We start from the raw sequence: 25785 nt of genomic DNA, 5'->3' as shown, positions 1-25785 counted from the left end.
TTAAGTTCACCAAATGGGATTTATACATTACATTGAGTTTTGATGATGAATTTGAGGTTGCAATTTACTTCCACTCAATTTAAAGGTACATATTTAATAGTAGAGTGACAGACAGTAATTCAACGCAAGGAGAATAATAATATGTATTTTATTTTTTTAAGTTTGGCAGGTTTTAACACCACGTGCTGGATGGTTTGGTCTATCGTCAATATTTAGTGTGTAAAATTAAATGATATTGACTTTTCTCACCAAAATTAATCACTTAGCTGATGAACTATTTTAACTGTAATTAAATATTTTTTGTTCAGATAGCATATTGTAAGAATATAGTCTTGTATTTGCTCGTCTTAGGATCAAGGGATCCCAGTTCAAATCCCGACTCGTCCGTGTTACATGTCGAAGTGTCCTTGGGTAAGACACTGAGCCCCCAATACCCCCAATAAGCAGGTTAGCGCCTTACATGGCTGCAAGGCCGCTATTAGGAAATGTGGAGCACATTGTAAAGCGCTTTGGGAAGTCATTGACTTGAAAAGCGCTATATAAATGCAGATCGTTTCATTTCATTTCATTTCATTTCATTTCATTTCATTTCATTTATTTATGATAAAAATAATGATATGAATAATAAAAAATATAATATCAATGAATCAATTAAAAATAAATTACACTAATAATACGAACTATAACTTGTTATTATTAATAATAATTGTAACTATTATTAACACCTCTTTAGAGCCTTACTTTTGAGCATGCAATGTCGTCTTTGACCGCTGAGTGGCGCACATGACACTGTTTAACGCCAAACTGAAACCGTTTTTTATTTCTCTTCATGTACGCTGACGATCTTTGGGAATATTTTGGCAGGTCTAAATATTTTTCTATTCTGCTGATAAAATTTACCGCAAACAAAAACTTTAAGTTTTTCTAAGCTACAAAAAGGCAAAATCCTATTCCTGTGGCAGCGTGTTTACTGTTCTGCCGAGTGATTTGTTGGTCTTATTTTATGCTAATATTTACCATTCTGATTTATTCATCGTGCCAGCATGGGTTAACTTTGTGCTTTCAGTATGGCCTGCATAGGAATTTAGTTTACGTTGGGTTGTAAAATTAGTAACATTTAAAATAACTTATTTTTTACGAATTACAACAGTAAAACTAACCATTGGGAGGTATGCAACAAAATGTTTATTATTCGGGCATTAATGCAAATTTTTAGGTCAACAATAAGGGTTTTCAAATCTAGGTAATTGCTTATGTTGCATGGGCCACCACTGGTCACATTTTGATTAATATTACCTTTGTTGAGAAACAGTAATTAGTTACAGTTACTGGTTACTTCATTTACTCTCCGGATTACTTAAACCAAAAAGTCTAATTACAAATTACTGTTTACAGTAGGAGTTGGGAACTTTTTTAAGCCGCATAGCCATAAAAGCAAAAATATTGGAAAATTCAACAAAACCACCAAACCCACTCTCCAGACAAAAGCTAATTCCTCAGCACATTTTATTTCACTGTGTGTCATTTGATGATTTGATCAAGTATTAAAAAGAATACTTACACCAGAGCCTATGTCCCATATAAATACAAAAATACCAATTAAAACTTGTCTCCCTCCCTCAGTCACTTAAGAGTGTCAAGCCTTATTTTGACCACAATTTTCTCGTAAATAATGATTTCAAAACAAGGTGCAAACAAAGTTTTTGTGTAAAAATGTCACAAAATACTGACAACTAGGATAATGTCGTATTTACCTTTGGCGCAGAGTCCACAAAGCGAGAGAGAGAGAAAGGAGTGCCTTGCTTGGTGTGCAGATATTTACCTACCTCGACCGCTCATCCAAATCAAATTGCTCTGTTTGGTTTGGTTACGTTTTTGAAAATTTGTGTCTGCTCTGTGAGTCATCATCTAAAAGTATCTCAACTATAAACATACATAGTTTAAAGGGTTTCTTAGCAACCTATTGCCAAAAGGGGTTATGTTGGTGTGACACTCTGTAAACTGTAGTTGAGAATGCGCCCTATATATACTGGACTGACTTGACTAGACTTGCATGTACTTACATTTTCTTCTCCGAGCCATGTGTACTTATGAAAAGAGCCATATATGGTTCGCGAGCCATAGGTTCCCGACCCCAGGTATACAATATACTCGCATAGATTTGTTGTCCCCATGCACTCATTTTCTTCAAACATAAAATGCCCTGTTTGGACTGATGGGGAATAACCTCCTTCTGCAAAATTTAGGACATCTCCTCATTGAAGAGATAAAGTTACAGTTAATTTGGAAATGAAAACCAACTATTGTCAAGTCAAAATCATGTTTATTTGTATAGCCCTTTATCACAAGGAGTCTCAAAGGGCTGCACAGACTACTACAGACTGCAGACTACACCATCCCCTGATCTAAAACCTCCATGAAGTTGCATTTTACTCAAAAGTTTGTCTTTTCAGGGAGATTAAGTGTAATTTTTAGAATGGCTAAATTTGTACAATTCAAACCTTTATCCTTCTCCTGCAGTGATTTTCAACCGGTGTGCCGCGACACACTAGTGTGCCGTGAGAGATCGTCAGGTGTGCCGTGAGTAATTATCCAATGTCACTTTTAAAATGTTATAAAACATTTATGAATCATATTCTGCAAATATTATGTCATTGTCAAGTGTCTGTGCTGTAAAGATTGGATGTATTATAAATTATATTGTAATTAAACATACTGTTCAGTGTCATTTTATAACATTTTTGGTTAGTGGTGTGACGCAAAATTTTTCCAATGTGAAAAACATGCCCTGGCTCAAAAAAAGGTCTAAAAACACTGCCCTACTGTGCAGTTACACAGCTGTAATGCAGGCTGTTTAAAATATCTCTCCGTCATCCTGCATGGATAATTGCTTTACGTCCAGTTATATTGTTTTCCAGGGCAATCATCTGTATGCATGCCTAAGCAGTAGATTAATGGTCCCGATGATAACAATTTCATGTGTGCTACATTGGACAACTTTTCCCCCTCCCTTCGTTGGACTTAAACCTAATCGTCCACTTCCTCTACTGTCATTTATGGAATAGTTAAAGCAGACGCGTGCATAAACGTGCCAATCTCATTTGTTACACGCGATATTGCCTATGTCTTTCCATACCTTCCCCAGGGGAGACATGACCACTCTCATGCTCGGTGGCCTTGGGGGTAGGGCACCCGCTCCGAGACTGCCCTAAACATATCAAATCGTTTTCTTTTCAGTTTACATAAAAGACATTTTAGAATATCAACCATCACAATACATTTTAAACAAGATACTTTTAACAAGTGATCGTAAAGTGTTTTAACGTTTACAATGAATTCAACATATTTTTTTTAATATGAATTTTAACCAACATCATCCTTTTTATATATATGAGAAAATAGAAATAATTACAATAACAAGTGTAAAAACGGGTACAATTTACCTGCAATGAGTGACACAACATATCCACAACATGTGGTTAGCACCTCCGCTGGCTTTCAACACTATAAGGGGAATTAGCATTTTAGTACAACGTACAACATAAGGCAAAACTAACGAAAATGGCGACAGAAACAAAACGAAAGTAAATCCAAACAGCTTGACAACATCAATCACATTACTGTGCATGTTGAGGGATTTGTCAGCTGTGGTTTTAATATTGTCAATTAACTTTTTGCGGAGCACCAAAAGATCGTGGTTTACCGTTAGCAGCGCGCTGGAGACTGCTAACAATTTCCGCATTCCATGTCCGCATAGCACTCCGAACTTTTTGTTAGAAATACTGTAGAGTAAAGAAGAGACTGGACAGAGAAGAGACAGTACACAAATTACAGTACATCTTTAATCCATCCATCCATTATCTGCACCGCTTGTCCTGAGTAGGGTCGTGGGGGTGCTGGAGCCCATCCCAGCTATCGTCGGGCAGTGGGTAGGGGACACCGTGAACTGGTTACCAGCCAGTCGCAGGGCACACAGAGGCGGACAACTCACTCGCTCATTCAGACCTAGGGACAATTTAAACCGACCAATTAACCTGACATGCCTGTTTTTGGAATGTGGGAGGAAAACGGAGTGCCCAGAGGTAACCCCACGCAAACACGGGGAGAACATGCAAACTCCACACAGGAAGGTTCGATCTCATGACCTCAGAACTATGCTACACACACGCTAACCACTGCCCCGCTGTGCTGCCCTAGTACATCTTTCGAAACTATTTAATTACAATTATCTTGTTTTTTATCATAAGGACTTGTGGACACCTATGACGTGCTGTGACTTCACCTTAGATTGTAAACCATCACATTACGCTATGACTCGCAACAACTATGCTGCAAATTAAATGTTGGGAATATGACTTTTGTATATGGAGACCCCTCACGACTCGCTGGTTCACTGCTTTGCAGATTTTGAAATGAATTCTTTATTGCTCTGTCAATTGTTAATCAAAGCTGTTGATTTTCAACTTTTGTAACTTTGCATATGATGACTAGTGGGTAAAAAATATCAATCAATCAGTCATTACAGTTTGTTCAGACATAGAGCACACAGCTGTCACGAGGGGCAGGTTGTATGTATGCGTATCGGGAGGGAGTGTGTGTGTGTGTGTGTGTGTGTGTGTGTATGTGTGACTGCGATATACTACTCTATGCTAGCAGTCAAATAGCGTCTCTAATGCAAAACAAACTGATGACTAGTTTTTAGCGCTTTGTTAAATTGAAAATAATTTTATTAGTTAAATCAGACTATGAGGAAAGTCAAAAGAACGCAAAGAAATAGTGATCCACAGCGCCTTCTCCGTGGATTGTTATCACGTCCGGGAATCAACTGAGGAGGCGTCAGAAGAGGAAGCAATTGCGAGGCTGCAGGTCTGGCCTAGTGCTAGAGCTGGGCTAACAACTCTCTTAAGAGGATCTCTGCAGAGGATCCACTACCCATTAAAACAAATGACCTGAAACTACAACTCGTGGGACTCTTGTATTTTAATCATCACAGAGACCTGGTTGAAGTCAAAGGTACTCAATGCTAGCGTGCAGCTAGCCAGCCGCTCTCTAAATCGCTTACTCTGAAATTTAGGTTGAATTGTGCAACTCTTCTAAACATCAATCCCATTGTGCAGTCACTTGAATTTCATGATCTGCTTTTTTAATGGTTTTTTACTTAGTTGTGTGAATTGTATTAACTTTTTAAAATCTTGTTTACAGTAAGTATTGGCATTTTGTACATTTTATCTTTTCACCAAAATGGAATATAGACTCTTACCACAAATTCTTCTTCTTCGATAACTTGTGAAACGCTTGTCCCTACAAGAAAATAGTGAATTTCGGACAAGATGACTGTATTAATGCTGGTGACTCATGTTCTTCTCCACAGGCGTAATGCTCTCCTCTGCCCTTCTGCAGAGCCACACGTCACCTCAACTTGTAACACCTTCCTCCGTGTACAGCCACAGTGGACATGACGTCAATGCTGCTCGACTTCTCCGGCCACCTGAGAGCGCTGTTGGAGGCCGAGACATCCAGGGTCTGTCGTTATACTGTGGTGGGTCCATGGGATAAATTGCCACACATTTACAGTGGTACGTCTTCATATGAGCTTATCTCATTCCAGGATCGTGCTTGTAACTCAAAGTTCATGTAACAAGAGAATTTTCCCGATATGAAACAACAACAAAAAACAAAATGGCCCCTTCTCAAACTCCCAAAATCGAGTTAACTCAAGATAGCAATTAAACACACCTTCCTGATCACTAAAACATTCTGAAATAGTATTTTCAACCATATAAATGACAAGCATGTTGTCCATTGTCATGATTTGCCCATTGCTCTCAACTGCGCTCACTCGTTTAGCTGTTCCTTTCCTGATTGGTTCCCCTCCTATTTAAACACGTCCTTCTCATTTACTCCTTGTCAGTCCGTCTGCATGCAAGGCAAGCACTTTTGACTCTGGCTTCCGTTTTGATCCCGACCTGTTACCGGTATCGATCCCCCATCCAAGCTCCGTTCTCCTGTCCCAGCTACCCGTATCCTGATTCTGTTCCCTGTATCAATCCCAGATCCAAGCGCCGTTCTCTTGTACCGGCTACCAGTATCCTTATTCCGTTTCCTGTGTCGATCCCTGATCCAAGCTCGGTTCTCCTGTCCCGGCTACCCGTATCCTGATTCTGTTTCCTGTATCGATCCCCGATCCAAGCTCTGTTATCCTGTCCTGGCTACCCGTATCCTGATTCTGTTTCCTGTATCGATCCCTGATCGAAACGCCTTTCTCCTGTCTGGGTACCCGTATCCTGATTCTGTTTCCTGTATCGATCCTCAATCCAAGCTTCGTTCTCCTGTGCGGCTACAAGTATCCCGATTCTGTTTCCTGTATCGATCCGGATCCGTGACTTCCCACTCGTCCCGGCCATCCGACTTGTTCCGATCTCTGACCACGCTGTCTCCCATCCTGGCTGCCCGACTTGTTCCGATCTCCAACGCTTCATTTGCGAGGGCCTCCCGCTCCTCCTGCCCAGCGAGCACCAGATTACTGTCTTTTTTCTTTCGCCTTTCCCCTATCTCTTGATAAAGCATTTTGTGAAACGTTACGCGTTTGGGTCCCCTGCTTGTACCGGTCGTGACAATCTATCTCTAATTTGCTAGCTTATTTTCCTTCACCACATGTAGTGTCACCGAGGTCAGTGCCTACCTTATGAAGAAAACTAAAGTAGAAATGAGAAGAAAATTAGCAAGGGAGATTGTTTCCACAGATACCAGTATCACCTGATTGATCTTAGAGGGGATTATTCTACGGAATTGTGGTATGTGATGTACTGAACATGCAAAAAAACCCACATCATAATCATAAAGGGTGTAAGGCCTAACAGGTCAGCATCCCTTCCCAGTCCCCCGTCCATTTAGCAGACGCCCCCGCAGCACCCAAGCACACCAATCCCTCCCCCGGCAGCCGCACCTGCCACAAGGATGACCAGACACCCCTAGCCCAGCGATGCAGCACGGGGCCGGCCAACCCAAGTGAATACTCAAGTTGTGTACTCGTACTCGCATCATTCTAAAAATTGAAACCCCTTATGCTATAGTATTAGTATATGAATGAATGTGTAAGTGGGTCAATGTGAAACTTTAGCAATGGTTTGACCACCACTATCAAGTGTGGAAAGAACTATAAGGCCATCCACAATATTATTTGTTTAAGTAATTGGTTAACCTATGGCTGTAAGTTTTAAGAATTTAGTAGTCTATGCTATAGATATTTTCTTTTTCATGGGTGGTTCTGGTCACCATTAACTTCACTTTAAAAAGGTGTGCCGTACTCTTGTCAAGGACTTGCTCTGATACCACCATAAGAAGGTATACAAAAGTTTTCATCGTATTAAATATTATGGAATGAGTATCCACAAAAAGGGGTACATCTTGGACTTATTTCAAACTTTTGGTGAAGCCCAAAAAACTTACACACAAAAACTTTTGGATTAATTTTCAGTTACTTGTTCACCAAGAAAAAAGAAATGATTGAAATTTTGGAAAGCAGAAAGAATTTTGACTATGTTTGACAATTTGGTAATTACGTAAATTTGAAGTTAATTGTTAAACAATACTTCAATTCTAACCTAACAAACAATTATTTAGGTATGCATGATAAGGTATCGATGAGAAAAGCATCCTGTTGCGAAAACAACTGACAACAGTAACTGATCTTGAATCAGTTTTGACAAAAAAACTTACAGTAAATTAATAGCTTGTACAAAAACAGCTATTCACAGCTTCTGCCTACCCAAAAAGTAGTTGTTCCAGTCATCATTATGCCACTTCTGCAAAAGCTTCACATTATTAGAAGACCTTAATTTAGGGAAACATTTTAAGAAAGCTTTCTTGGAAAGTCTTTTTCTCTTTCTCGATTGCTGGGAAAAAAAACATGTTTTTTCTTGTGAATAGGGAGGGGTGAGGGTGAGACTGAAAAGAAAGCCTCACCATTGAGTTGTCCACCCACTTGAAGCCCCCTCTGGTCACCTGCGTGGGTTTAGGGCAAAACAAAGACGGGGGTGCACATGCTCAATCACACACACAAAACAAGCCTTGTGAAAAGTGGATTTGAAAAAATAGAAATAAACCAAGAATCTTTATTTAAAGTACACTATATTAATTGCCCCAACAGCAGACGATACATGGTGTTAAAAAGCTTTTGGCATCAACTTCAAACACTTCTATCAGATATCTTGCAGCAGCCGAACCTGTACGACAAACAAAACAATGTCCGCAGGACCTTACTCTCTTTTACAAAGTGGTAAATGACTTGACGCGCAATTGTAAGTGATCCCGGAAGCTTGTGTCCTCTCCATCTCCTCCTACATCCCATCTGCGTGTCCACAGTGTGGGTGATTGTAAGCGCTGCGGGGGTGATGAGGAATTATTATAGAGAAACGATCTGAAAACTTGCCATGTAACAGTCTGACTTGGACATCTTACTTGCCAGGCCAGATACTTGAAAAGAGAACGAAAAATATATTGGTTGAACAGGGGCTCTGTTTTGTGAGACATCAGAAGGTGCCCTCAGGTATTTTTGTCTGATGGACCACTGAGGACCACCTCAGGCCCAGAGAGGTGAGAGGAACTGTGAAGAAAAGTATTTTTAGGGTTGTGTGTTATCTGAAGGGCCGGGTCACATCGCTGAAGGGAGAACGTGCTGCAGGCTCTCCGCCAAGACGGCAGATAAGGAGTAGAGGAACAATGGAAACCTTCACACACACACACACTTGTACCGTCGTTCCACCACAAAGACAGAGCCGACCGCAAATCTCACTCATCGGCTCAGGGTGGTTCAGCTGCGGATGCAACTCGGATGGTTTTGATGAGAATCTGAATGAAAGTGCAGATATAAAAATCAATTTTCACTTATCTCAGTTTGAGTCGAAATGGTTTTGCCGTTGTGTGTTGAATGCTAACGCAGTTGGCCTCTTCAGTTACTTACCTCTTCCTCATCAACCCTCACATTTTGTTTATTTTCAATGCTCACAAAAGTTATTTACATCTTAACGGAATCGACCAAAACAGTTATTAGAAGTGAAGTGTGTCGTATGAGGTGTCCTTAAAAAAGTTGACGGTTAAATGTTTTCTTCATTGGGTATGCGTTAACTATGTCCATCTGAGTTCAAAGAGCCCTGGTAATGATTTTTTTCCAACCACTTAAATATTTGTAGATTTAGGAAAAAATAAGATTATCTAAAAGAAGAAGACGAAAGCTCCGTTGTCTGGGATTTTTTCATTGCCTTACTTTTTACACAATTGATGCTATTTTGTTGTTTTTTTAAGGTTAGAAAAACAATAATCTATCTTATATCTAATGAAAAAATAGACATAAACTGTCTTGAACTATAATTTAATAAAATACTTTTAAGGAATATTTTGCTCAAAAATGTATTAAATCTTAATTAGATTAAGTAAATGGAAAACATTTTTAAACAAAGCTGATTTGCTGTACATAAAATTAATTAAATTAGGATTTACAGATGTCTAATCATCTTTTTTAATATCAATCATGTATATATATATATATATATATATATATATATATATATATATATATATATATATATATATATATATATATATATATATATATATATATATATATAGATATAGATATATATATATATATATATATATATATATATATATAGATATAGATATAGATATAGATATAGATATAGATATAGATATAGATATATACCCCCGACCCTACTGAGGATAAGCGGTGCAGCATGTATATATATATAAGATGTAAATAACTTTTGTGAGCATTGAAAATAATATATATATAGCCACTAGGGAAGTAAGGGCACCTTTTTCTGTTGTGTGTCTTGGGTATATATTATATATATATATATATATATATATATATATTTTTTTTTTTATTTTTATTTTATTTTTTTTTTTTAATGAATATGGGGAGCACTCATAAGTTTTTCATCTTGCTGCGAAGTTTGGTTGGTTGGATCCCTTAGCCACTAGGGAAGTAAGGGCACCTTTTTCTGTTGTGTGTCTTGGGTAAGTACAGCGTGGTGGCGCCCATCACTCTCCGGGCCAACAAATGTTTCCACCCGGTCTCATACTGTGGACCTTTCGTGTGTTAGGCACCTGTAGCAAAAACAAAACTACCGAGAAAAGTTTGGGCAAAAAATGTAAAGATAATGTGTGATTCTTGTGCTTTTAGCATTACCATTCGGGTACACATTACAGTAGAGCGACATCAAGTAGTGGAATGATAGACAAAGCCCTTTTAGAGACGAAAAAAGTGAAATGCTTCATTTGAATGTATATAAGTTATTGACTCAAGATCCTTTACCTTTAAAAATGTGTATATATATATATATATATATATATATATATATATATATATATATATATATATATATATATATATATATATATATATATATATATATATATATATATATATATATATATATATATATATATATATATATATATATTTTTTTTTTTTTTTTTTTTTTTTTTTTTTTTCAAAAAAATCACATTTTTGCAACTTATGGAGTGATGCACCTCATTTTTTCCCTTCGCACTGCTATCATTGGAAGCCCAAACTCTGTCCCATATATTGTGGGACACCTTTGATTTCACTATCCTTACTTTGTAACTGGACAAACTTCACACATTTATGTTGAAAAGTTTCCGTCAGAGTGGAAGCTGTTGTATCTGAAAAAGGAAGGAGCATCCTCCTTATCTTCTTGTGTTTTCACCCTCAATAGGCCAGCTGTTCCCCTACTGTTGTTCCCAAGATGTCCAGATTTCCACAAGCGACTGAGAGTGTTTTTAGTTCGCTTGTCGTTTTATCTTGACTGTGAGCTTTCTTGCTCCTCAGTATTCCTCTGAAGACAGAACTGCTAGCTGAACAGATGGAGGAGGATGCAAGAACGTATCACTGTAATTTTATCTGAGCATGTTTACACACTGTAAAATATCAGGTATGGTGGCTCATCTAAATAAATGAGTATATCTTAAGTATATAATTGATTTATTAAATATGTATATGTATATACTGATACTCATTACCGTAGTTATGCATTTTTATGCCTTTAATGCAATTCTATGGGGTGTATAAAACATGACAGATTTTCATTTATAAACACAATTTACATCTATGGAAATCCTATTTTAATCTTTACAGAATAATGGGCACTGTAAATTGGACAAATTATTTCAAGAGCTGCATATGAAAATAAAATGAGATTAAAATGTGAATATCGAAAGTAAATGGAAGTAGGGCTTCTAAAGTATATTATTTTAATCATCGATTCATCTTTCATTTATTTTGTTAATTAATCAGATGAACTAAAATTAGTTACTGGTTTGCCCTGTATGTATTGGTATGTACTGTTTGCACTCTGTCTCAGAAAGTCAAAAAAGAATGTTGATTATTATTTTACAAAGTACAAGCTAAATGGTCAAGTCAGGCCAAAATAATGTCTTTTAAAGAGATCCGAACATGAAGATATTCAAAATAAATATATATTTGAAAATTACTATCAACTATCAACCCAGTATGGGATGGAAATCAGCACAGAAAAAAACAAAAGTAATGACCAACAACCCCTAAGTTATCACCACAAAAATCACCATCACCCTTTCATCAAAAGGAGCTGTCATATCAAAAGATAGGTCAGAACCAGAAATGTAGCTCAAACCATAGCCACACTTGCCAGACTTAAACCATCCTGGAGGGACAAGAACATAGCAGTGAAAATAAGATCAGACTAATTTAAGCGCTGGTTAATACCATCCTCTTCTACGCATGCGAGACAGGGACTCCTGCACCAAAGCTGGAAAATAAAATCTTGGCCAAGGATATGTGATGCTGAATGAAACTTCTAAGGATCCGCTAAATAGTTCATGTGACTAACAAAACAGTGTGCAACACCATCAGTGGGCACATCGGACTTTACGCAAAACTGTTGTCAACTGTGTGCAGACGAAATCTGCAATGCTATGGTCACGTCACGAGATCATCAGGACCGGCAAAGATTATTCTCTGGGCACAGTCCAAAAAGGCATTGGGAGATGAAGTTCGAAAAAGAACAGAGCTAACAGCACCAAGGAATATACTGGTGCCAACTTTGTCAAGATCCAAACAGAACCATCAGCATTGGAGAAAGCTGTCCAGAGTTGTGTCCTTAGTGGTGCCTTACCGACCCAGGCGGTTAAGGGATCAGTTTATATAATCATATTCTGTCTGTTATGGGTCTGGTATGGCACATAGGCACACATTTTGAAGAATAGTTGAGCTGTTCATTATGTTTACCGACCAATGAAGCTGTAAACAAATGTGTCTCATTCAATCCTGGAGGCCCTCAAAGTAGTCAGGGAGAAAAATAAAATCGCTTCAAGAATATCTTAGCGAGGCTTTAGGAAGATCCTTTTTCATCCCCTTCTATCACCATCAAAATTCACACTGCACCGGCACACACCCGTCCAATCAGCTCCTCACTGGCAACACGCTGTCCCCTGGACTCTATTCCCAGCCACCCTCTGTTCGTCTTCTTCGCCGCCCACACACTTAGCGTCCCTTGGGCTTTTATTTTCCCCCTCACACGCTCACTCGTTTACATTCAGAAACACTTTTATTTCCTCCAGTCAGCCTTCTCATGGTATTGGACTGGAAACAACGCTATGCAGTGAGCGTGCATCCATACTAACGTGCAATTCGCAAACGGACAACATCTGCATTAGAACCACAGTACAGATGTGTGGGCACAAGCTATCTGTGGACCCAAATTGAACAAAAGATGAATGCGTGTAGACCTTTGTATGACGGTGTGCCAAGGCATCGCTGTAGCCCCGCCTCCCTTCCTCCTCAACTTTCCTCTAGAGAGCTTTGAATCTCAGAGGACAGAGGAAAATGCATCCCAAAAGTCATCAATCAAAACTTGGTTGACACGAATGACTAGAAACAACACCTCCGCCCACACACGCCATTTACGCCACAGGCCTTCGCCTTTTGCTGCCCAACCCCATTGGGCAAAGGTTCCCGGGCAAAATCGAGTTCCCCACTTGGGCTAATTCAGTCTTTGTCATTGCGCAGTCAGTCGTGTCGCTGGTGGTAAAAGAAACGTGAAAATTGTACTACGGGTGGAATGACACATCCAATACGGGAGTTCCTTTTTTCGCCTTTTAGTTCGGCGTCTGAAAGCGCCAGATGCTCTTCCTGGGCTCATTAGAATGCCTCGCACGGGATACGCATTTCATCGAAGCAGCCGCAAAGACAAAAAACAAAATCTAGAACAGAGTATGCAAATTCAAATTAAAATGCACACCTCGAGATACATTTAACCTGTTCTACTCTTTCCCCAAAAAAGAAAAAAAAAATCTTTATTGGAAATAGCTCATAATATAATTTTGAAAAAACCTTCATGAAACAATTGAGTCTTCACTTTTAAAATCAGTGTGCTACTCTCTACGGATTGTCTTACAGAGTGCTCGCCTTGGCCACCTTGGGGCAGTTTAATACACTACAGCAGGGGTTGGGTACGTCTGGCTCGAAGATAAAATTCAGGTCATGCCAATATTCCCTATTGTGTACTAATCATGGTAAATAAAAAGCTGAAGTAACAATCGATTGGTGCAGGCCAAAATATATAGGACAGAGTCCTAACTAAAGTTTACAGTCATGGTGTTACTAACAGACGCCATTTTTGCTGTACGGCTTTATGGAATCCTTTATATGGAAGCTCAATAAAACATTTATGTGTTAAGGTCTGGTACACCTCCTTCCACCAGTGGGTGCCACCCAGGTTTGGAACTGGGCACAGTTGTGATCAATTACCACACACCTGTTCCAAATGTATTTGTCCACTGTCCAGTCAAGTCACATTTCTTTGTATAGCCCTTAATCACAAAATGTCTCAAAGGTCTGCACAGGTTACAATTACACCATCCCTTGATCTTAAACCAACATGCGGGCAAGGATGAGGAAAATAAGAGACATTGAGAAGGGGCCTCACAATTGGTAATCCCCCTTTCAGAATGACGAGGGTGCAATAGATTTAGCATTGGGTAACAGTACACAAAACATAGTGAACATCAATGAAAGAAAAATATAGGTAATATGTTGAAATTTGTCCAGAAAGTGCATGACAGCAACGACGCCTCAAGCCAGTGAAAATGTCTAAAAAGATTCCATGTCAGCAACGACGCAGCTTCCCATCCCTAGCGGTTAGTTGATGCAGGCGTTGACGTGCTTCAGGTCCAACGTTGGTTTGCTGACTCATCTCAAATCGTCCTTCTCCCTTGTATCACCACCAGCCAGGCAGTCAGAAAAAGACAGGAAAAGAAAAGTATGAGGTGGGCATCAATGATTAGCTATTGACTACAAGTGGGTCTTAAGTCTAGATTTAAAACTTCCACTGGGGTTGTAGATCTTATCTCCGAAGGCAGAGCCTTCCACAGCACTGGGGCCTGGATGGAGAACATGCTCGAGCCTGCAGACTTCTTCTTAGCTCACGAGCAGACCAGCATTTTCCGAGCGGAGGCTCCGTGCAGGAACATTGGGGGAAATCAAATCAGAGAGATAATACGGGGCAAGTCCATGCAAACATTTGTATGTTAGTAAGAGAACCTCATAGTCACATCTTAGGCAGACTGGGAGATGCGAGTTAGGCAATAAAGGAGTAATATGCTCAAACTTTTTTGTCTTAGTCAAGAATCTCGCTGCCGCATTTTGAACCAGCTGCAAACTTTTGATGCTAGACATCGGAAGACCAGAAAGCAATACATTACAGTAATTAAGCCGAGAAGTAATAAACGCATGAATTATAATCTCTGCATCTGATTGAGACAGCATCAGTGGAAGAACGCTATTCTAGTTATATTTTTCACATGTAACTGAAACGACTGATTGGGATGAAATATAAAACAAAGATTTTTGCCTGAGTCGCTATGGGTGATGTGACATTTGTTGAGGTTTAGAGCGGTGTTTGAGAACAAATGACAATGAGCTGGACCATCTCATCTCATATAATTAGCTACACCGCTTATCTTCAGTAGGGTCGCGGGGGTGCTGGAGCCCATCCCTGCAATCATCAGGCAGTGGGCAGGGGACACCCTGAATTGGTTGCCAGCCAATCGCAGGGCACACAGGGACAGACAACTCACCCGCTGATTCACACCTAGGGACAATTTAGACCGGCCAATTCACCTGAAATGCATGTTTTTGGAATGTGGGAGGAAACCGGAGTGCCCGGAGGAAACCTACACAAGCACGGGGAGAACATACAAACTCCGCACAGGAAGTCTGGAGCTGGATTTTGAACCCACGCAGGAGGTTCCCAAGACATAAACTGTGCCGCACATGCGCTAACCACTGCGCCGCCGTGCTGCCCTGAGCTGGACCAACATTTTGTTTTTTTCTGGGTAAGGCGCAAAATAGTAATTGACATCCCTCTTGGTATCTCACTAAGGCAGGCCTCCAAAATCAGCCTGGAGCCTGAAAAATGAACAAAAACAACATTTCCAAATAGGACAACAACTTGACTGAGCAGTTGTTACTCAAAAAAAAGCTACTCATATCTTGTGCCTAATTTGGTCATTATCAATGCTTGTTTCATAATTAGTACAGGCTTTGAGTAATGATACTTAACGTCTTAAATTTATCCCTGCCATTTCATGATTGATTTTTAAAGTGTTCAATTTTTAAAACGTGAAATTTATCAAGTTTATTGCCCAGTTCAATAAAGGATGATGTTCCACCATGAAATGTCTGGTGCTGAAAAGTTTACAACATTTAAACTCAAATGCTATTTATTAGCCTGTATATTGCATGTCCTGATATTTTTGAGCATTAAGCTGTCAGACAATGTGATTGTTTGATGTACAAAACTTTCTTTATTTTATATTTGAACTCACCCTGACATTGCTAATAAACAGCTTGACACTCGCATGATTTTTTTGGGTACAATTTGTCATGCCAGATGCCCTCCCTGGCGCATCCAATTCATATTTTAATGATTCAAACTGTTTGGCAAAAGATGACATGTATCAAAATGACTGTAGCCTTCAGAGGAAAATAACAGGTATAAACAAAACAAGGCTCACAACAAAAACAGAGGGAAAACGTTTTGATTGATTTGATTTGTCAGCTCCCTCATTTTTTCTACTCTGCATGGACGCTTCATTCCTAAATTATTAAATTGCGAATCAGGTGGTTTGCCAGGTCACTATTTATTCAGAAATTTTACATATGGCTTTTCAACTTCCAAATAAGTTTAAAAAATATTTTTTAATCATATAGCTTGCTCACTCGTGACGAAAGAAACAAGTTATTGTTAAAGTAAGTTTTGTTTTGAACCGTTTTTTAATTGTTATTTATTCTACAGTAACCTATCAAAAGGATGAGGACAACTCAACTATTGCCCCTCATTGATTTGCAGCCTCTAATTTCACGTTCAGTGAGTGAGCTTTGTGTCTGGTGAGGCACAGTCAGATTTACTAATAAATTAACCTACTAGTACATCTTATTCATTGTTTGATTGGCAAAGCAAGAGAGTCATATATACATTGTAGCATTGAAAAACGTTTTATTTTCTTGCCTTGACTAATAAATTAACTTTATGATGTTCTTCTTTTAGATAAAGCATTATTATATAGGCTTAAAACACATTTCTCTTCTATACCTTATGAAGGACCTATATTTTCTGTTGACAATATCTGTGTATTGTTTGTTGATTATTTGTCATGATATCGAACATCCTGTGTGGAGGTTGCCGTTTTCTCCCCCGTGCTTGCGTGGGTTTCCTCCAAGCATGCCGGTTTTCTCCCACATTTCATAGAACATGCATGTCAGGTTAATTGGACCATCCAAATCATCCTTAGGTGTGAATGAGCGAGTGAGTTGTCCGTCTCTGTGTGCCCTGCGACTGGCTGGCCCACTGCCTGAAGATAGCTGGGATGGGCTCCAGCACCCCCGCGACCCTACTGAGGATATGCGGTGCAGATAATGGATGGATGGATGTTTGTTGTTGCCCTTGCAATATCCATTGGAGCCTGGTCATCCTTGAAGTGAGTTTATATCATGTGCGGTCCCTTCTCAAGATTTATTCCGTTAAAGTTTTTTGATAATTTTGTCACAGCCAGAGAAAGCAGTGGACCCAAATGAGTATGTTTCACACAATGCTTTATAAAGGGATCAGGAAAGTCAGGGTGAGAGGAAAAGACAGTAATCCGGTGCTCGCTGGACAGGTGGAACAGGAAGCCGCCGCGGCCGATGACAGGTGGCGAGGCGGAAAGGCAGAGCGTGATCTTTGATTAGAGCAAGTCAGATGGACAAGAGAATGAAGCGTACTTGTGGATCGGACAAGTCGGGTAGCCAGGACAGGAGAACGAAGCCTGATTGGAGATCAGAACAAATCATATAGGCGGGACGGGAGAACGTATCACGGTCGGAGATCGGAACTAATCAGGTAGTCGTGACAAGAGAACGGAACGTGGTTGGGAATGACACAGGAAACAGGGGATGGAATAAAGCAGGATACAGGAACAGGTCGGGATCAAAACAGAAGCCAGAGTCAAAAGTGCTTGCCTTGCTTGTGCTGAGGTTCGCTGACGGACTGACCAAGAGTGAACGAGAATGAAGTTAAATCGGGAAATAATTAAGGAACAAGTTGCCGAAAGAGCTCAGGTGAGAGCAATAAGCAGGCAAGTGACAGAATTGTGACGAATTTAAGTATTTAGAAAAAGAAAATCCAAAATGATGAGGGTAAATGAGAAAAATGTTAACACAAAATCAACATAACTATTTAATATTTTGTTTATTTTATATTTCCATGACGAGTGCATGTCACTGCTTTGATCCTCTAACACTTTATAGCACAATCATCTTTTGCTTCAGAGCTATCCAAGTTTAGGCTGGTTTGTCTGCCTGCTTTAAGTAAATGAAAGACCCTTCCTTCCTCCCTCAAAAAATCTTTGTACTTTATCATTTACATAATCATTTAGTGATTTCACAAGCGCATTTGTTCTCTTTGACTTTGAGGGAGGTGACTGTGTAGGAGGAGAGGTCATGAGGCTGGTCTTTGTTTATGAGGGTATTTTTGTGAGTGTTTTCTTGCAGTTTTTTAACTTGTATCCTCTTCTCTCGATCAAATGCTACAGTGAGTGTTAGCTCACTTGTGATATAAGATGGGCTTTTATTAAATTCAGATATAACAATACGAGAGCATGGTCGAAGATGATTTGGTTGGCTACGGTGAGGTTTCCACGATCAGCAGTCACCAAAAGGGGGAGCTGTAGTTATGGACAATGGGAAAGCAGAATTCAGAATACTGTGGAGGTTAAGTGACTTGGAAACGCCCGAGCTGACACGTTTTTGCTGATGTCCTAAAAAGCTTAATCGTGAGTTTTGGAGTGGGGGTTTTATGTTTTTTTTTTCTTTTTTTTAAACGCCGCATTAAAAATAAAGGAAGTGTAAGAAAATGGACAGATTAAATATTTATCTCGGGTGGTCCAGCTTTCACCTAAAAACTGGAACTCTAAGAAATGTGTCTTTGTAGTTTATTTAGCCGGTTTTCTTGAAACTTAGATTTTCTTGCTAGTTTGAAAACATGTCAAAATATTTAGTCATTGGTTTAGTGCAGTTTGAATGACAATTACGACAAGCACGCGAACGCCCCACTATCCTCTGCATCTAATGCACTCCCACTACACTTGTGATCTGTCGTTCATGAACAAAACGGCTTTATTAGCCGACTCTTCGAAGTGAGTGAGAGCTGGCTCCCTGCGAATCAAGAGCCGGTTCCTCCGAGACGCATTTCATCTTAAGTATCCTATTTCCGATGAATTCCGTGTTGTTGGTTTGTTGAGAATATAAAAGATTAAAATTGTTTTGTTATTTATCTTTTTTTTTGGTAGATCTGTAAATATTTCAGTTTGTCTCCTCGGTTTTTCAGGGATAACGTGTTTCACCATCAGCTTTATTTTACATAAACATGAAAAATGTAAGGGGCAGCACGGCGGCACAGTGGTTAGCGCATGTGCGGCACAGTTCAAGTCATGGGAACCTCCTGCGTGGGTTCAAATCCAGCTCCAGACTTCCTGTGCGGAGTTTGTATGTTCTCCCCGTGCTTGCGTGGGTTTCCTCCGGGCACTCCGGTTTCCTCCCACATTCCAAAAACATTTATGTCAGGTGAATTGGCCGGTCCAAATTGTCCCTAGGTGTGAATGAGCGAGTGAGTTGTCTGTCCCCGTGTGCCCTGCGATTGGCTGGCAACCAGTTCAGTGTGTCCCCTGCCCACTGCCCGATGATTGCTGGGATGGACTCCAGCACCCCCGCGACCCTACTGAGGATAAGCGGTGCAGTTAATGAGATGAGATGAGATGAAAAATGTATTCTTATATTTCATCATTCTTTGTCGTTGCACTTAAAAGTCAATATTTTAATTGACGTGTTGTAAATTTTCTCCAGATATTTTGAGTTGCGTGACTTTTAAGTTGCTTAATATAAAAAGGCTGACAGTTTAAATTAGTAAAACGTTCACTCTGAGTGAAAAAATTAATGCTATAATAATTTACTAGAATAATAGATTTATTTGAAAAAATAATAATTCATTTTGAACATAACATTACATTAATATTGTTAGAATATCTTCCATTTTCCTAAGCTGTTCTTCCTTTTTTCTTACTTGTTTCATTTTTGTCTCTCTCTTTTATGCTTTTCACTTTTCAATGTTCCCATGTTTTCTTCTTCCATATTTTTTTTACTTTTTTCTTTCTTTTTTCTTTTTTGTATCTTTTTATCATATCTTTTAATATTTTATTTTTTGTTTCTTATATCCCTACCTTTTTCTTTTTATCTTGTTTTTTCTTTTTTTTTAAGTAATTTTTTGCATAATGTTACATAATAATTGCTCATGTATACATAAATAAACTGTTTTTCTTTCTTTTTTTTCTTTTTAATTGAGGTAGAATTTATTTCATTTAGTCTGTCTCCATTTTTTAGAGTACATTTTCATTATCACCCATGATAAGGGTGGTGATAATGTTTTTATTCGGGATGTATGTACTGTACGTACGATATTTTGTTGTTGTTGTTTTTTTGTTTGTTTGTTTGTTTCCCTGTCCACCCAAGAAAAGGGGGAAGATATGACCACCATCTTTCACAGTAAGTCAGGTAGGTTACCCTGGATGTGAGAAAAGCAAAAAACATCTGACTTTTGATTTTGTTGACGCGGCTTTTTTCATAGAAAAAAGAGCAAGAGGATGACCAAGCGGCCGCTTTTCAACTTAGAGTTTCAAGGTTTGTTTTCTCCTTGGATTCTTTGCATCTTGAGGTCAATCATTTCTAAACAATATATCTAGACAATTACGTATTTGGGCTGTTTGTACGCTCATCTCAGGATCTTAGTCTCCATCTGAACTCAGACTTAGCATGTGTTTTTTATTCTCCGGTGCCAAGGACGCGTTTGATACTCTAATAGTGCACATTCATTCTAGTTGTGTGTGTAACAAAGAGGCAAAACAATCTGAAGAGCTGTATGGGAGCAAAATGAGTCGGCTTTTCTCGTGTACTGAGCCGAAAGAACCGGTTCTCTAAAAAGAGCCAAAACTCCCACTACTACACTAATACGCGCGCGTGTGCTCGCACACGCAAGACACACACTCGCACACGGACACACGCAGCTTGTTCAACTTCATTTCCACACACTTTTCCCATCGGAATGGATCTTCAGCAGCCAGCGCGCACAACCAGCGGCCAACTAGCACGCTTCCCTTCGTCCCACATGGCTGCGCATTTAGGACGAACGTTCACGGCGTTTATGTGGATGATAAGTCTCGTTTCAAGTTCCAGGACGAGGATTTATCCGACCAATGAAGGTAAGGAAGGAATTCCCGTCATTGGGAGATGTATTTTGCGCGTAGAGGGGAGGCTGCAGCGTGCTCTCCGTGTGCGTCCTTGGATGCTTCGGCGGAGGGAAAGTTGACATGTTGGGGCATGAACATTAGTGTTCAGTGGCCTATTTGTCTGGGAACTTTGGAATGTGTCGTTTGTGCTGAAATAGTTTTATGATATCCTGCTGTTTTCGATGAATATAAGTCGTGTAGTGCACGGTGTACATTTCCTTTCTCATTCAGCATTGAGTATGCCCATGTACTTTCAAATACCCCGATGTTCATCGCCCTGCACTTTCTGTCAAAACAGTTCTGAGGAAACTTCCATCCCACTGGTTTTAAAGACGGAAGGTTGGCGTTATATTTTAGATGGACAAAAATCTATCATTAAATGCCCACAATTCTATTTTACCAAATCACATTTTGAGCTTTGCCCAGGAAGACCCTGACTGCGACACCGTCATCCAGAAATGTTGAGCAAGAACCCCATTTTTATATCTATAGAAACACTAACTTGTAGAAAGTCCTGGCACACAATTAATGTGATAGACATTTTTGTGATTTCTTCTACCGTAGAGTAAATATTTTCATAATAATACATTTATCTAGAAGCGCATTACAGGACACCCAAAGTCCCAGTTCACGGCTAATGGAACAGTCATGTGAATAAAATAACTAAATAATAATAAGCACAGTTAAACCATGCCTCCAATTGGCACTAAATGTGGCAATGTAAAAATGTTTGAACACCTGCAAAAATGGTGCATCAACACATGTAGACAGACAGTAAAACAAAAGGCTCCCACAAACACCTATGAATGTCAAAGAATGTCTACGGGTACTTGCAGTTTGACACCTGCAACTTTAAATTCTAGCTGAACCCAAACCAACATTTTCACAAATTCTATATATTTAAAATGTTTACCCCTTCTTTTCTTGATTCAGAATATCTCCACTTTTTTGTTGTTTAAATTTAAAAAGAACATGTTTTGGGTGTTCATCTAAGATTGCTTAAAATTAATTTGGGGCAGTTGGTTGAAAAAAGTTATAGAAGTGGAAGGAGGGAAACGCGCTCATGTTCTCTCTTAGAAAATGCATTTTGATTAATCCCGATTTATAGTAGAGTTATGTTATTTGCAAGCATGCCTAGTCCCTGTTTGCTGTATATAGTGAGGTTGACGGTATTCTTCATCTTAAATGGAAATTACAGTGGAACCTCGGTTTTCAAACGCCTCTCAGTTGGAACAAATCGGAGTCCAACCAAAAATTTCAAGAAATTCTTGCTTCGCTGTTCGGTAAAAAAATCGGAGTTCGAACCCCGGTAATGCGTGAGTGGGTGCGCTAGGGTGCGATGCTGAGCGGCGTACGGGTGAAGATCGCTCTTTTCTTGATCAACTGTTATCGCGTGCGGATGTGCTTCGTTTTGCTTTCGCTTTTAATATCGGTGTACGAAGTGTTTTAGCCCCTAATTATGCCTCCAAAGAAAGTCAGTGCAAGCAGCAAAGTTGCTACAGGTAAAAAAAGACAAGTAGTGCGTTCAACTATTGCATTTAAGAAAGAAATAATAGCAAAATATGAAGGAGGTGTGCGAGTGTCTGATCTTGCTAGGAATACCCCACCGTCCATCTGCACCTTCTGCTTACCACCACAAAGGTAAGAAATCCTATTCATAATTATTTTCTTTATCCTTTTTTTTATTTTTACATGTTCATGTTAGGTTAATCTTTCGTACGGAAGATTACGATAACGCCAACGTACGATTAGCCTGGGTTAGCTTTATGATTCGAGGTAAACATTCAGGGTGTTGGAACTGAGCCCAAAATTCAGGGTGTTGGAACGGAGCCCCCTTTCCAATGAAGCGCTTAGCCACTTGTGGTGCTAAATGACTTGTAAACGACCTGATTTTTTATTTTTACATGTTCATGTTAGCGTAATCTTTCGTACGGAAGATTACGATAACGCGAACGAACGATTAGCCTGGTTTAGCTTTATGTTTACGTTAAACATTCAAGGTAAACATTCAGGGTGTTGGAACGGATTAAAAAAAAGTTATTTCGGTGATCGAACAAATCGATTTTCGAACAGGGTTCTGGAACGGATTACGCTCGAGAACCGAGGTTCCACTGTATGTATTATTTGGCTACTCCTTGTGGTCAAAACATGTGTTAACTCAACTTAGAAAATAAGCAAAAAACATAATATTGAATAAAAATTGCATAAAAAAATACTCGAAGGTTGAGAAATAGGCATTTATTTTTCATATCATGAGCCTCACCTGGGCGGCACGACAGGTAAGTGGTTTCCATGTCTGCGGCACAATTCTAAGCTCACGGGATCAAATCCAGCTACCAACCTTCCAGTGCGGCGTTTGCATGCTCTCCCCGTGCTTGCGTGGGTTTTCTCCGGGCACCGGTTTCCTTCCATATTCCAAAAACATGGATGTCGCGTTAATTGGCCGGTCTGAATTGGTGTGAAGGAGCGAGTTAGTTGTCTGTTTCTGCGTGCCTTGAGACTGGCTGGCAACCAGTTCAGTGTGCTCCCTGCCCACTGCGCAAAGTTAGCTGGGATGGGCTCCAGTGGCCTCACGACCCTACTGAGGATAAGCGGTGCAGATAATAGATGGATGAGCCTCACTTAAAGGGAGGTGAAATAATTGTCCGCCATCTTGCTGCTTTTAAATACAACTGACAGCTGGGCAAAAAATAAGAAGTAAAATGGTGCGGTTTGGTCAACTTGAGTCTCTCGTTTGTATTCTTCCTTGTGCTTTGTAACACTCGTTTTGGGTTGCACTTCACCGTACAGCGACATCTAGTGGTCAAATAATACACACCACTCCTTTGATTGAAAGCCAAAGCTGTAATCTTATTGTGGCAATAATATAGAAGATGCCGGTATGACTGTATATAGTGACCTCGTTGGTCAAATCATGCACAAAGATGAGTGGTGGTAAATTGCTCTAGTTGTTATGCCCTGGAATTTATAGGAACCTTTTGCATATGTTTTTAATTGTTAGAGACATACATCAAAATTAGGTAATTTTCACAAATAAACATTTTTAGTTTTTTTGGGGTCGGGGTGGGCTGATGTAATGGGGTTTTAATAAATGGTGTTCCATGTGTTTCAATGAGAAACAATCATTTGGAATGTGTTGATGAGTTTGTAACGGATAACTTTTAAATCTCAGTGAAAGTGAATTGAAATTCAGAATGACCTTGAAATGAAACTCAATTTTATGCTTGTTAGTTGATATTTGTGCTTGCTGTAAATGACACATTTGTTCTTGGCTTAGTGATTATTGGTGGAACAGTTTATTTCTCTACAGGCATTTTTTAAAAATGAAGCATTTTGAGACCGTATATGTGTAATTCTAGTGACCCTGCTGGATACCAGGACGGTGCCAGGAGAGCTGAAATGGGCAGCGAGTCCCGCAGAGGGAGGGGTGAGTGGAAGATCACTATTTTTCCTTTTTCCTTTTAAAACATTTTTTATCAGTTCCCTGTTGGACAAGCTGTTGTGCACAAATACATGTACTCATGGGGTTCGGGAACTAAATATTCAGCCCACAGATTTGAAAATGAGCTGTCCAACCAGCCTAAGTGCTAATGTGAGCTAGTTGGCATTGTTTTTGGCAGCCTGCTGGTGGGTGTCATTTCTGAAGAATTTTTTTTCCCTGCCTTGTATTAGCCAAAATTAGTTGTTAAAATCTCAAAGGTTGTCTCCAATCAGTGCTGACTCTCTCACCTCGTTGTTGGTTTAAGAGCTATTGGTGAACTTGACACCGGTTTCTTGGCTCTCTATACGCTCATTCTCTCACAAACCATTTGATTGGCAGGATCCTGCTCCGTGCACACCAAGCTTTTGATTACAAGCACCAAGCCTCCCTTACAACCCCACGCTCCCCTCACCCCTCCTGACAGTTTCAGCATCTTCTTGCTGCGCATACACATATCACAGGGGATCTCTTCTCAAGGCCCAAGCTTTTTTCTCCTCTCCCTGGCAGCTACGATTTGCTTTCAGCTAACAAAGACTCCAAATGAGTCGAGACAAGGAGGCCTCATTTTTCTTATCATTTCGCCTTCCAAATAGCCGCGCATAAAGCACCATGCATGCCACGCGAGATGCGTGCTCTTGCCCTTGTACATGCATGCATACGCTTGTGCTGCACATGAACCCTTCGCTCATCATACCCCACTCATAAAATTTTCATCTGTTGAAGCTCAACTCTGTTAGACCTAGAGGTGCACAAAAATATTTTTCATGCATATCTTTAATTCATTGTTGGCTGAGCCTGGTTATAAAATGTAAGTGTAGTTAAGTTATGAAGTAAAGAAACACATAGGAATCTGTGATCAAAAAAAGGTCTCTCCAAATGATTCAGAGAAACATGAAACGCACGTTAATGATGTGATTTCCAGTCACTGAGTCCATGTTTAATCTACAAAGTTCGTTTTATTTGCATGCATTCAGGTGTGATTTTGCAGTTGACGTAGCGGTTGTATGCCTTGGAATTCCGAAATCTAAGTTTGAATCTTGGCCCTGATCTTCTTTTGTGTTTTGAATCTTTTCCCTGTTTTTGAATGGGTTTTCTGCAGATAATCCTGCCTCTTCCGGCATGCATTTGGGGTTCATTCAGGACTCTAGTTGTCCATTGGTGGGAGGGGTTGTTTGTCCATTGTGCCCCAGGCAATTGGCTGGCAACAAATTCTGGCTGTATTCTCCTTCGTATTCATTCACTTTAAGTTATATCTGATTGTACTGTAGGCGTAAAAGCAATGCCGCCATGTAAACCAACAAAAACATTATTTTTTAGTTTAAAATATATTACTTTGACTCTCCAGGATCTGACAGTGTATGTTAGCCAACGGAATTTTGAAACCATGCTCTTGCATTGAACCATCT

General features: G+C 39.6%; 1 protein-coding gene and 1 long non-coding RNA gene across 4 annotated transcripts in view; both read left to right on the top strand.

The window, feature by feature from the left end:
* The first annotated feature begins 804 nt into the window (after positions 1-804).
* LOC148373866 (uncharacterized) lies at positions 805-5668 on the top strand. Of its 2 annotated transcripts, none has more exons than XR_015852835.1 (3): positions 805-864; positions 2521-2580; positions 5401-5668. It is a non-coding gene; the product is annotated as an uncharacterized LOC148373866 (long non-coding RNA). The 2 variants fall into 2 exon arrangements; XR_015852833.1 differs by having other exon boundaries at positions 821-864; positions 5372-5668.
* A 14986-nt stretch (positions 5669-20654) lies between these two features.
* Positions 20655-25785, top strand: part of LOC148373864 (ephrin type-A receptor 4-like) — a 63913-nt gene continuing 58782 nt past the window's right edge. Inside the window, exons 1-2 of one of the 2 annotated variants that reach the window (XM_088329721.1) lie at positions 20655-20871; positions 24258-24325. In XM_088329721.1, the coding sequence (XP_088185847.1) occupies positions 20715-20871; positions 24258-24325 (225 nt within the window). In that variant the 5' untranslated portion in view covers positions 20655-20714. The remainder of the gene's footprint in view (positions 20872-24257; positions 24326-25785) is intronic. The other variant, XM_088329727.1, reaches the window with a different exon arrangement.

This window comes from Urocampus carinirostris, chromosome 1 (genome assembly GCF_059441175.1).
Source record: "Urocampus carinirostris isolate Australia breed hairy pipefish chromosome 1, RoL_Ucar_1.0, whole genome shotgun sequence".
NCBI classification, from domain to species: domain Eukaryota; kingdom Metazoa; phylum Chordata; class Actinopteri; order Syngnathiformes; family Syngnathidae; genus Urocampus; species Urocampus carinirostris.
The sequence above is the reverse complement of the archived record's forward strand: the minus strand, read 5'-3'. Positions and strand labels throughout refer to the sequence as shown.